Here is a 13,275-nt window from a genome sequence, read left to right on the forward strand (position 1 = left end):
ATCTGGTGACCACCTATGGAAAGCTACTCAGCTGAAGTAAGCATATTTGAAGTACCTTTGAGAGCCTTTTCTTCACCTTAAAACATTTTCTAGCCCATAAAAGCACAAAAGACAGATGGGGGAAGGTGCCTCTTACAGCCATAAAGCTTCAGAGATGAATCACAGGGAAGGAAAACAGCTTCTGCGAACCAATGTTTGCAGGAAAACAAATGAGCAGGATGCAATTAAGGCAGTCTGTAGTCTCCTTACTAACACTCTGCTTGTCCCTGTCCTCGGTTTCTGAAAACACTCGCTGGCATCTGACAAGTAAGGTTGCTTGGTTTTTTAATCCATGCCTCGTCTCTTCTCCCATCAGGAAGATCTTCATGAAGCCTGCAGGAACTCACTACCTGAAAGTTGGGGGTTTTCAGGGTTTTTTTTGGTTGTCATTTTAAAATGAATCTTTTTGTCCAATTTGGTTATTCTTTCCTGCCTACCTTCAAGGAAATCACCACCATCTTGCAAACTTTTTCACATCTTGCCTCCTATGTGGCTTCAGTCACCCGCTTCTTCCCAGCTCAAGGTATAGCTTTGCCGTTTGTTCTCCAGCTGCAGGAGTCCCCAGCTCCACCACCACTACCACCACCACTCTGCCAAGCCCTGGCCCCACACCTGGAGCCCCCCCAGCACGCCGCGGGCTAGCACTCCTGGGCAGGGGCAAGCTCTTTGCCACGAGAAGCCTGGTCCTCATTTAGCTCCTACTTTTTCCTTCCTATTTCAGTTACCAATTTATTAATGAAAACAAAAAAAAAAAAACCAAAACAAACCGCAAACAAGAAACCACAACCAAACCCTACTGAAGGACTTGATCAACCGATCCCCAAATTGCTGTGGGGTTTGTCTGCGGGTGACCTCAGAGCTCCCTCCTTCAGCAAAGGCTGTCCCTGGGCCAGGCAATTCCATCGCCAGACAGGCCTGAATGCTTGTAAGAAAAGTGCCTCGTGAGCAAATATCATCCAGGAGATGGATTGACTTCAGGCAATTGTGGAAAAAAACCTTTCTGTATATTTGGACTGATGGGATAACTGAAAAATAAGGTATCTGTAACCCATTTTGAATACAAACAGCAGCACTAGTTACCAAACACCTTAAAGGTATTTTAAACCCAGATACTCCAATTTAACGTCAATGCTATTACATCAAAATCTCATATTCTTGTCCCGTGACAGGGATTAGTAGCTGCATACTGAGCTGGTCCGTCACCTAGCAGCGAGTCCTCACAACATTTGGCTTCACAGTAACAGTTCATGTATTGGACAGAAGAGTTCAATGATCTGCAGTAATTTATCAGCTTAAATCCAAAGACAAAGCGGCGTCAGGAAGCAAAGCCACCTACTACAGCCCCTGAGACCTCACATGGGACCAGTGCCGATGCACATGCTTAACTCCAACCAGGTGCGCAGGTCACTTTTTAATGCGATTACTCTCATTCGTAATCCAAGTGCCTGTATTGTCAAAGGACCAGATCTTTGCAGGAAAATTATTTCCTCTTTTATAAAGTCAAATCTGAATAGATAACTGAAAAACATACAGAAGGTAGATCATCCCACCCTAAAGTAATACATCAATCCTATCAGTGAATGTATGTTTTATTGAAAGTGTGGCATGAAACACTTGACTGTGAGTATAAACTTATGAACAGCTCTTGATGTATGTGAGATTTTTGGCACGGTTTACCAAATAATGCAATTCACAGTACATTTAATTTAGGAATGTCCGCTCACTGGTTTTGATGTCAATTTAAAAAAAAAAAGGAGTTGGTGAACTTCCAAATCATAAATGATGGATTTTTGTCAATTATAAAATATTATGAATTTGCAACCTTTTTATTCTAGTACTCAAGGAACTGCCAGCTATTTAAAACTGTACCTTTATCATTATTCACAAAGTTTAACAAAAATAAATACAATTTTGAGGTTCTTTGGCATGTCGTAATTCAAGGCAATAGTATCTTTTAGCAGCACAGTGCAAAGAAAAACAACATACCATACAATGCACTACTAGATTCAGCCTTACAAGGAGAAGAGAACGTAGTACAATGCAAACTTTAATGTCAATATATACAGAGCTTTAAAGAAAACATTTTTTTTAAAATTAAATGAAATAAATACAGTATGATACAAAATCCACAATATGCTTAGAGAAAGAAATGAGTTACAATATCTGATAACGGGGACCTTTTGTATAGTTTCATCTTTGAAGTACCTCAGAGAGCATGTAATTCATTGCACACTGTTTTCAATTAATGCCCTTTCGTATATTGAGATTTATAGCCAGTCACGTGCCAAAAGAGTTTTAGCTCTAATCAGAGTATCAGTGCAAGATGCCAAAGTGCTTGGGATATTATGACAATGCAATTACTTAGCAAACGCTGCTCATAAGCCTAATGCAAAACACACAAAACAGGAACACTCTGTCCTGCAAAGGAGATCCACCTCAAGCATCCTTTCAGTTCTCACATAAAAAAACCCCAAAACAGGATCCAATGTTATTCAAATTATTGGTAATAAGCTGTTGCCCAAATCTTAATTAAGAGACATAATCAATTAAGTATGTTTTAAAGCTTTCAAAGAAAGTTTGCTTTCATTACATAGGAAAAATCTCACGAAAAGCAGTCACCGATTATTTTGGGGGAACTTCTAATTACATAAGTTATTACAATACTCAAGTCAGCTTTAGCTATATACTAAAGGTGGGAGGGTTTTTTTGTAAAATTTGCATTCATTCTCCTGTTCCCAAAGGGAAGTGTAGGCTTATCAACAACAACATAATCTGGGGGAGTAAACATTTAAAAAATACACTGAAGTAGAGACAAACAGTATTCAGACTGTACTTAACTAAAGGGGTGTTAATGCAGAAGGATGGTATGGTATGAATGACAGCATAGGCGTCTTACCAACAGGTATCACTACATACCCAAGAAAGTTTTTGAATAAACTTTCAAGGAGAAAATGTTTATTTTTTTTTTTTAGTCACATAGAGCTCCCATAGGATTACGCAAGGACTCCATTATCACAGCTTCAGAAGCCTTCTGAAAACTTTAAGAAAAACCTGCTCCTCCCTTCCCTCCCACAAATATTTGCAAACTTCTAATTCTGGATAGGACTGAAAAACTTAAGTGCTACAGAAGTACAAAACCCACCATGTTTGCATTGATGTTTTAGCCTAATTTCATTGATACACATCAGGGTAATTACTACAGCACTGTGCGATTCATTTAACTCAATTCTTACAAGCTATCTCAACTTTCTAATTGTAACATTTGAGGGCAGAGCGCCGAGTACTGGATGCAGCAATCTGTCACTGCAAATAACCAGTTTATAAGTATACTGCAAGTAACTTTCAATTGTTGAAGTTTGCCAGAGATCATTTTAACTACTGGACATGAAGATTAGCTTTGGAAAACGAATTAAAACATGGAAAACAGAATTCGAGCTCAGTATGACTGACTTGGGTGAGGTTTTGGATACCTTCTCTGGATGCAAGGAGAACATTTAAACCATACTACAACACAGGCCTCAGACAGTACGCTTAGACCACCTACACCTTAGGCTCTTCATGTGGTCAGAAAGAATTTACCAGTTTTAAGCATAATGGGAAAAACACAACATGCTAACAACGGCATTGAGACTACACAAGCCACAAAACAGTGGCTTAAACGAATCCACCCATCGTAATGCTCTCGGGTATGGGCACTCTTCGTTATGCACCACTGGCTGATATTGATGCCACTGTGTAGTTTTTGGATACATAACAGGAATACAATAGAGTTTCTCGCTTTTTATCAAAAGGATAACTGAAGATAGAAATTGCAATATCCAAGGGGTGAAAGAACAGCAAGACTCATCATGAGCCTGCTCCAGCTTTAGTGAGAACATATCAGGCTCTACGTGCACTTGAGAACTAGCCCTTATTTATAATTGCCATTACCAAACATTAGAGTAGAAGCTATTTTGCTGGCAGTAACAGAAGCCATATCCAAAATACTGTATCATTTAAGATATTAATTGGTTCTCTGAAAATTCCTCTAAATACATAGTATGTATGCCTATTCCTTTGTAATTATAAGCCTTTGTAAAAATTTCACTCTTTTTTTAATAAAAAGTAAATAAGTAGGATCATAACTAGTTTGTAATCTTGAACTGTGCAGAGATGATATGAATGTGAAACCATTTACACTAACCTTTCACTCCAGCCAAGAGCACATTCAAATTAAGTTTTCTTCCATTTCAAACATTTAACTGATTACTCATGAGCAAACCATGCTACTTCTATATAATTGCTTAATTGAACAAAACCTAAGTTTGAAAAAAAAAAAGGACGAGAAGTACGCAAGAAATTCCAAAAGTATCACAAAGAGGATGCTCATTAAGTACTATATAGTGAGAGTAAACTGCAAGTGAACTCTTTTGCATCCCTGCATATCCAAAATGTTTCAAAGACTGATATGCTGACATACACGTAGCAAGTGAACTCTTCCCCCCAAATTAAGGATTAAAATTGGCATACCAGCGTACACTGGCCTGTCAGATATAACAAAGGTGTTTGTCCACATTTTCCTTGTGATAAGACAACTTTGTAATGTTGCAGTCACTGAGACCTTGCTTTTACCCCAGGAGTACCACTTGCTCTAAAGGCTAGTAGTGATACAAAACCAGCAGGGATAACTTCATAGAAGATGTTTTAAATTCTTTGCTAAGAATCAGACTATCCATCTTGTTTGTGTACTTTTCCTCTTACCACCTTTGTGTTGCACACCAAGAACTGAAGCACCTTCAGCTGCTTACAACTGCTTTTGTGCAAAATGGCAAAATGCTTTTAAGGTGCTTATAATGTGGTGCTTCCTAAGTAAGCTAAAAGAAAATACCAGTATAAACACTGTTAAATGATTCATGAATAAAACCATTAAAGACCAGCTACTACCTTACGGGAAAGCTGAAGACAATTCAAGTTTGACATTTTAGTTGTGTACCACGCCTTGCATTATACCCTCTATCCCTAACATGGTTTTTACTACTACGTTTCAACCCACATTATACCTTCACCTTGGCTAAGGGGGCTTTATTTCCACTGCCTTTTTTTTTTTCCTTAGAGTGAATTCAAATTCTTCTGGCAGTCATTTTTAAGTTTACAAAAAAATTATACCAATAAGACTGTAGACAAAAGGTTTACAGGCATTCTTGCTGAAAAAGGTCTTCAGTAATGAAAACAAGGATGAACCAGCTGCATAAGGGGCAGATTTTTGTACTAAACAGTAAGCTTTCTAAGAAGCAGTTGTGTTCTTTGATAAGCTTTCAAGCATTTCAAACAGGCACCTCAAAACTAGGCACAAATGGCCCCTAAAGCTTCCAACATCTATCAAACACTCAAGAAATTTAGTATGGGGTATGTTCTGCATGATACAAATAGCACACCTATGTTTGCTATATTCATTAAGTCTCAAATCTACATATATTCATACCTAACTATTTGGCCAGATAATTTCCATCTTCCCCCACCACAACAAAAGAAAGCAGCTTATCTAATAGTACTTCCAATGCCACCAAGTACTTCACAGGTATAAGCAAAAACCAGCCAGCACCCTCTGCCTCTTAAGATCCGAGTTACTACTGCCACTCTTGGCAGTTGGGCCAGAATTCTCCTGAAAGCTTTTTTTCCTGTCTTGAAATGCCAAGTTCTGCCATCACTGGTGTCTTATTAATTGGCTACCAAATGTACCTGGGAACAGGAAATTCAACAATGGCAAATCAGTCTGAACTACATTTGATTTTTGGTCATTTGGATTCTCTAAGTGTTCACAGTCTAATTGTTGGTCACTAATATACCTAATATTTAAAATGCGTATCATCCTACTATGACAGTACAATTGCACAGTAGTGTCTACAAATTTTGAAAATACTTTGGAGCTCATCATCTCTTGATGCATTAGGTCCCTGTCTACTAGCAGCTAGCATGGGTTTGGAGTCAGAAAACCCCAAGATAATTCTGGCCCAGAAATTAATTTCCTCTCCATCACAGTATTTAGAAACAGCTGAAGTCCCAACAGCAAGCACAGAGGGCAAGTGAGTGCTGGCAACAGGATATTGTCAGTAACTTGTCCGTAACTGTGAAATTTCTTGGTCAGAATTCCCTTATCTGGGCACACTGCAAGGCTTATTTATTTTCCCAAGCTACCTCTACAATTAGGCAAATAGAATTTTGCATTTATGTTCCGTAATATTTGTACATGCCGCGAGAGATTCAGATAGAAGCAACAATCTATAAAAATCAAATAAATAAAAAATAAAATCCACATGCCAAGTTTGTTATAATAAAGTGTCAGTTTGTCTTGTATGCCAAACAAACTTAATATTGGCTATATTCAGTGGAAACGACTGCTGAGGAAACAGTAACATAGGCATTGTACTGATGGATAGACAATATAAATAACAAAAAGTATTAGATTGCATGATGTTGTCTTAAAAGTGGTACCAATGTTAGAGATCCTTAATTTGGACAGTTTATACACATAATTACCTTCTCCAGCTCAGTGCACGACACAATACCATTTGTGGTAACAACCAGAAACGTTCGTTTTCCTGTAAGAGGCCATTTGTTACCCATCATTTCTTATGGGTCACAAGTGATCAAATTAAGTTTATGGGTAAAGTGCAGAATCTTACACATCCCTTTTGTTCGTTTGTATTTTCACATAAACTTATCAGTTACCGGCACCATGCAAACGCAGACCTTCCAAATTAACACTAATGCATTTAACACTGGCACAATACATTAGTCAGCTTTTCATAACAGTAATGAACAAGTTAAATGAATTAAGTTGAATGAATTAAGTGCCCAATTACAAAATTAAGAATTTGTCCTTCACAACAGGGTCTAAAGGTGTGAAGAAAAGAAAAACTTACACTGACACTTTATGTACAACTTGGTCATTGGCAACGGTCCCCTAAACCATTTTTTAAATGAACCCAGCAAAACTATACAGAATGTGAAAGAATATTTGCAACAGATCTCTTAAAGGACAGTGTAGAGAAATTCATTATGGTATACCTGATGCTTAAATTAACTTAACAGATACGGCCTGTAAAACACAGTATGAACCTGTGGATTTTTTTTTTCTTTTTAAAAAAAGGACTTTTACAGAATTCAAGTAGTGTAGCAGGAAACCATAGATGCCTTTTGATCACAGGTCAGGCAAAATAGAGCCACTTATTGGATTTTCCCCTTGCTTCTGTTGCTAAGGTGTCCCAGTGGATCTATAAGTCTGTTGATGTTAGCTTTTTCATGCTCCGTCGCTGAGCTAAACTTGAGGCTGCAACAGGCTCTAACACTGGCTGAAATGTCTTGTGATTCAGTGCAGAATATGTAGCAGCCATGGCTCCCTAGAGAACAATGAAATATATAAAAGGCTGTAAAGGTAATTTTTATCAGAAAATAAAACAAATTAATATTAAATTCTTAATTAACTATTAAAAAAACAGGACTTATGGCAGGTCATGGAGATTCTCTAAAGTTTGTTTTCAAAAAAAACCCATTTATTCCTGAATCCTTCAGGTTTGTAAGCTTGGGTGTCTGACATTTCTTTTTCTTTCACATACCTTAGATGTAGGAGTAACTTTTTAATGTGGGTCAGAATTAGTACCTTCCAAGCAACATTAGCATCAATTTATCAAATACAGCCACCCAAGTGGCTATTCAGGTCCTGACTTACAAAGACAACACAATTAAGACTGGCTATCACAGATCGTTATTTTTGAATCCAACAAAACTAATGAAGTCAACGTAAAAGCTGCCTACATACAGTAGGAAGTTTTTGTGTCACAAGTCAGAAACACATATACCGGAGAGACAAAAATACCAGTGGAAAAACTGTAGCGTAGTTTATTAATTTATTTTAGGAAAGCACAATATGAGCCAGTCATACAAAAAAAATCCCAAGATTTCCTGAATAAGAATGCTGGGAGACCTGTGGTAGTCTCAGGTAACTTTCTTATCTGGTTTCTATATGGCCCAAGTTACCTCAATCTTTGAAAACAAAACATCCGAAAAAATCTCTTCCTTTACACATAAGTTAAAACTAGTTTACCAATAATTTGTCTATCTAACTTAAATATGTAGGTACCAGGAAAAACAAAAGAAAGCTAATTTATTTTCTAAGGAGGAAAAAAAAAAAAAAAGTCCTGCCTGTAGCTCTAAAAGCAACCCAACTCATTGCACATCCACCAGCTCAAGCAACATTCAGCCTCCAGGTTGTTTTACCTTTACTAGATGTGGTGCATCTTGCCTGTTCAGTTGATAATGCGGCAACTGGTCCCTACAGGCTATCCACGAATGTTTTAATACTTGCTCTGCTGTATACCGCTGATGTGGATCTACATGAAGCATATGTGATAACAAGTCCTAGATGAAAATGAAAAACGCACATCTATTCAGTTAAAATAATCCTATATACAGACTTTAAAGCATTCATTATGGCAGCAATGAAAAAGTACCCTATGTGGTAGCGATTAACACAATGCAAACACACACAGAGAAAAAAATCAGCAGATAAATTGGATCATTCCGTGCCTTGACACCACAGAAGTCTGAAAACAATGTGTTGTACTATTTAATCTGTTTAACAGAGCAAGCCTTTATCATAAAGAAACTTAACTGAAATATGAAACACACAACAGTTACTATTAATATAATCTTTAAAAGACTAGAAATCCTATTAAAATTTAGCAGATAGATATTATGGAAGAAAGCTATTATTTGCAACCATCTCATTTGTACTACACATTTGGGGTCTACTGACTACATATTACAATTAAATTCATATATAGTGATATACTATTGAAGAATTTTTCCTTCAGTGAGCTATATAAAGAGTAAAGCCAGCAGAAATAGACACTTGTTTTTGCCTGTTTAGAAGCATTAGCAATAAGGTACTAATTACAACATTGGTCAAAAGAAGAGCTGGGTGGGAAGGGCACAGAACAGAGACAGGAATAGCTTGAAAGAAAACAAAATATGAACAAGCTGACAGAATGTTCCCTTTGTTTTAGGTACAAAATGTTAAGCATTCTTAAATATACAGAAGTGAATTACTTGCGCTAAGACAGCATTAGCCAACAAGTATTCTGAATCACTCCTAAAATGAACAAATTGTGCAGTTCCAAAGTATCAGGAAAAAGATTTAATATTAATGCCAAGCTTTATAGAAGGTAACACTGGTGACTAAGATACCTACAGACCAGGCCAACGCTAAACCCAGAGAACACATACAGCAATTGATGAGAGATGCAGTCTTTAAATAAAAAGGACAGCTGCATAATCAAGCTGATCGAGATTTTTGGCAAGATGTCCAGATATATTCAGTTGTTAAAGTACTAGTTTAATTGCTGAAAGTACTAACAAAGACAAAAGACCTGATGACTTCAGCATTGAACAACATTTAAGAAATTGCGCTACAAAAAAATTAACCTATTAATACAAGACTGGTTAGCTACTAGAACTAACAGATAATTGTAAAAAGCCATCCTTCCATTTAAGGAATCCCACAAACACCTGATTTCAAGCCAACAAAAACAAGGAATAAAAAAAACCCCTCATGATTAGAAAAGCCTACATTGGGACCCATCTTACTTAAAATCTTTGTCAGTGACCTGGGGGAAGGAAGGGAGTGCACTCTTGCCAAATTTGCAGTGGGGCACCAAATTGGAGGTGTGAGGAAAGAGCTAATGAGTTCAAGGGCAGGGTGGCCATCCAAAGGGACCTAGGCAGGATGGAGTAATGAGCTAACCAGAGCCGTACAAAATTCAGCAAGGACAAATGCAGAGTCCTGCACTTGGAAAGGAAGAAATTGTCCCCAAAGTACGGGGTGGGGACAGACTGGTTGGGGACCAGCTTTGCTGAGAAGGACCAGGAGGTTTTGGTAGACAGCAAACTGAACCTGAACTACCAGTGTGACCGGGCATCCAAGAACGCTGACATTCCTTTAGTCAGCACAGCCAAAGGAATGGAGACAGCAGACAAAGTAAAACAAGAGATGTTCTGGCTTGAAATTAGGAGAAGCTTTTTCCTCATTACAGCAGCCAAGCATTGGAAAAGGCTGCCCAGGCAAGCTGTTCAGTTTCCACCCTTGGGGGTTTCTAAAGTCAGACTGAATAAAGCCCTGAGCTACCTGGTCAGATCTCACAGCGGACCCTGCTTTGAGCAGGAGGTTGGACTAGATGATCTTCATTGCAATAAAGTTTGCAGGTAATAATAGAAAACTACTGTGTTAGACTAGTCTGTTTTATCCAGTTCAGAAGATGTTCATTTGAATTCTATAAAAAACAGAAGAACAAAACAAAACACATTTACACCTTTGCTGCATCTGAAACAGTGTCCCAGTTGCCTCCACTTAAAGAGAATTTTCCACTGCCTATCCGTACCAGGATCTCCTCTGGAGTATCGTTAGGACCATTGGCAAATGGAGTATAGCTGTCGAAAGAACAAAAACCGAAATGGCCTCGTTATACGTAAGAAGCTGCAAGTAATTGGTAAAAATCTCGTGAATCATTCTGAGTAGATATCCCACTGCTGGCAGAAACACACTATATACTATTAAATACTTCTCACATTAGCATTTCATCTTCCAAACTGTATTATTTTCTTTCCCCCATAATTGTGGTTAATCAAGTAGAATAAATGGCAAATGCAGGCTAAAAAGATGTCTTAAGTTAGTTTCTTAATAATGCATTCTAACCAGTGCAGACTTTCAAGTTAAATAGAAGTGATTCATAAACACAAATTACGCTAGATTACCAGAGCATGTAAATTAATCCAAACCTGGAACAGTACCCTAACAGAATGGCCCAATAAAGCTGGAGTAAAATTGTATTTAAGGTATGTGCATTTAATTAGACAGCGATTCAGCACAATATACACACATCTATCATTTGGGGAAAAGCTACAAGAAAATTCTCATGATAGTTATTTACTTAAGTGAGTTTGGGAGGCTTAAACCACAACATCATTAGTTTTGGAGGCTTATAACAGTTTACAGGGTTTCCTGTACATTTGGCTTACTTTCTACAAATCCTACTGTGATGAACTCGAAAGAATTAAACTGACAAATCTGAAAACCAATCTGAAGCACTTAAGTATGTATTATGATGTTCTGGCATCTCCTATGATCATAGGCTAGTACCAAGTTAGTTTTAACTATAAAACCCAAATCTTACTCTGATTAAGTAGTTGTATCATAATACCCCTTAGATTTCAAATTAGCTTGCAAACCATAATAATTAAGCTTAATACATTCTATCTTAGTACTTTGAAAGCTTTGCATAGAAGAAAGATCAACCAGCATTATCAACAGAGGTTTAGGAAGTGTCCCAGCCAGTTAGCTCTTGTCTTTCAGTTGATGAGTTTAAGAGTAATGAAATGGAAACATAGGAATTCATGCTGGACCATTTCTTCCCCATACTTTCAACCTGCCTTTTGTTCAAACAATGTTTCTCAAGCGTGCAGGCAGTATACTGCCCAATATCTGCATACTTGCACTTAAATCATACAGCAATCTGAGTTTTGAAGACGGAACTGTAGTGGTGGTGGTGGTGGTTTTACATGGAGAAGTACAAATTTATCAAGAGAAACAGTTTCCAATAGATAGACCTTTTTCTTGTAGATAAATACCGCTATTCTTCTGTTAGAGCAAAACTCAGAAAACCTTTTATCATTTGGCCACTGAACGCTTCATGGTGCTTAATGAAAGTTCAGAGATTTAGAAAACTTAAGAGGTTACAAGCCAGTGTGTTCTACAGAAGGGCCAGGAGTCCAGCCTGTGGCAGGATATACAAGAAGATGGACTACAAGGCTACTAGCGTGGGGAGGACAAGAGGCAGGAGAAAGAAGAAGACCACCACACACTTTCACAGACTAAGTTCTCTCCTGGAAACTGGAGAGCATCTTTGGCATCTCCCAGTCATGCACTGTAGAAGAGAGAAGCTTTGAACCTACCTGTAAGATAAGCCTAGTTTTTGTATACATTTGCTTATAGCTTCCTGTTCCACTTCAGTGTCTTTGTCATTCTGCATTCAAACCAATGAGGTAATATCTCATGATTTTAATGAAAGCATGGATTCATGCAGCATGCTGGAAGTTTAGGTAAACAAAAGAGCCAAGAAGCATTTCTCACCCTGCCAACATTGTGTAAAGGAGAACACCCAAGCTCCATATGTCACAAGCAGCATCATATCCCTGTCTCATGAGAACCTATAAAACAAAGAGTGTTAAAGACTTTTCACATATTAAAAAAACACCCCAAACCCATACCACTACACAGCCTAAGGAGGGGTAAGTCAATCCCAGGATAATTTCAGAGGTTTGATTATTTATTTTTCAATATACAGGTTACAGTGACTATCAACAATATTTCTTGTCCTCAGAACATAACCTCTTAGGATTCTCAACAGGCTTACATCTCATTTTAGAGGGTAGATTCTGCTACTTTTAAAGCGGGTTTATTATAAACATATGCACCAGTGTTTATAAAGTACGTATAATTATATTTGAGGAAAACTAGCAGAATTTTTTTTTTTTTTAAAGCACTGCTAAAAAGTTTAAGTACTTGATGCATCAAAAACAGCATGGCAGCTTAAGATACCTCTGGTGCCACAAAGTTTGCGGTGTAGCACGGAGTCAGAAGAAGTCCATTTTCTCCTCGAAGTTGTTTTGCAAATCCAAAATCACAAATCCTGATAGAATCAGCATTATTTGAATCATCCATATATAAAATATTACTAGGTTTAAGGTCTCGATGCACTACCTTCAAACAAAGAAATTTTAAAATCCATCATTTAGAAGTTGCATGTACATTTATTTGTATGTAATTTGCAATTTATAAAAGCTATTCTCTAGATTAATATACTTATTAACAGTTCTATACAATTACATAACTTTAAAGTAACAAAAATTCTGGCTCAAGTAATGTCATAAAAAGCCTGCTGGCTCATAATGCAACTGGAACTAACACAACCATTTGCCAAAAAGCCTAAGAGAACAAGTATCTGCTGTTTCATAAACTGTAAAAGTAGAGTCAAAAGGACTTGCCAGAATAACAGGACGAGTTGTTTATATTGTTCACCTTTGTCATAAAATACTCAGAAATCTTCTTCCTTTCTGCCATAAAAACAAGCCAAGCAAAGCACATAACAAAAGGCATTTGTTAATTCTAGGAAATGTGAAAGAAGCTATGTCATAGAAGAAATC

At 37.4% G+C, this 13,275-nt stretch overlaps 1 protein-coding gene across 3 annotated transcripts in view; it reads right to left on the minus strand.

Annotated features, from left to right (window-relative positions):
• Positions 1-3,904: 3,904 nt before the first annotated feature.
• Positions 3,905-13,275, minus strand: part of RPS6KA6 (ribosomal protein S6 kinase, 90kDa, polypeptide 6) — a 31,623-nt gene continuing 22,252 nt past the window's right edge. For all 3 annotated transcript variants that reach the window (XM_010572414.1, XM_010572412.1, XM_010572415.1), the window contains 5 exons: positions 12,671-12,832; positions 12,203-12,279; positions 10,386-10,503; positions 8,296-8,436; positions 3,905-7,418 (listed from right to left, as the gene is read on the minus strand). In XM_010572414.1, coding sequence (XP_010570716.1) covers positions 7,293-7,418; positions 8,296-8,436; positions 10,386-10,503; positions 12,203-12,279; positions 12,671-12,832 — 624 coding nt within the window. In that variant the 3' untranslated portion in view covers positions 3,905-7,292. The remainder of the gene's footprint in view (positions 7,419-8,295; positions 8,437-10,385; positions 10,504-12,202; positions 12,280-12,670; positions 12,833-13,275) is intronic.

This window comes from Haliaeetus leucocephalus, unplaced genomic scaffold (genome assembly GCF_000737465.1).
Source record: "Haliaeetus leucocephalus isolate CR32 unplaced genomic scaffold, Haliaeetus_leucocephalus-4.0 Scaffold340, whole genome shotgun sequence".
In the NCBI taxonomy this organism is placed as follows: Eukaryota; Metazoa; Chordata; class Aves; order Accipitriformes; family Accipitridae; genus Haliaeetus; species Haliaeetus leucocephalus.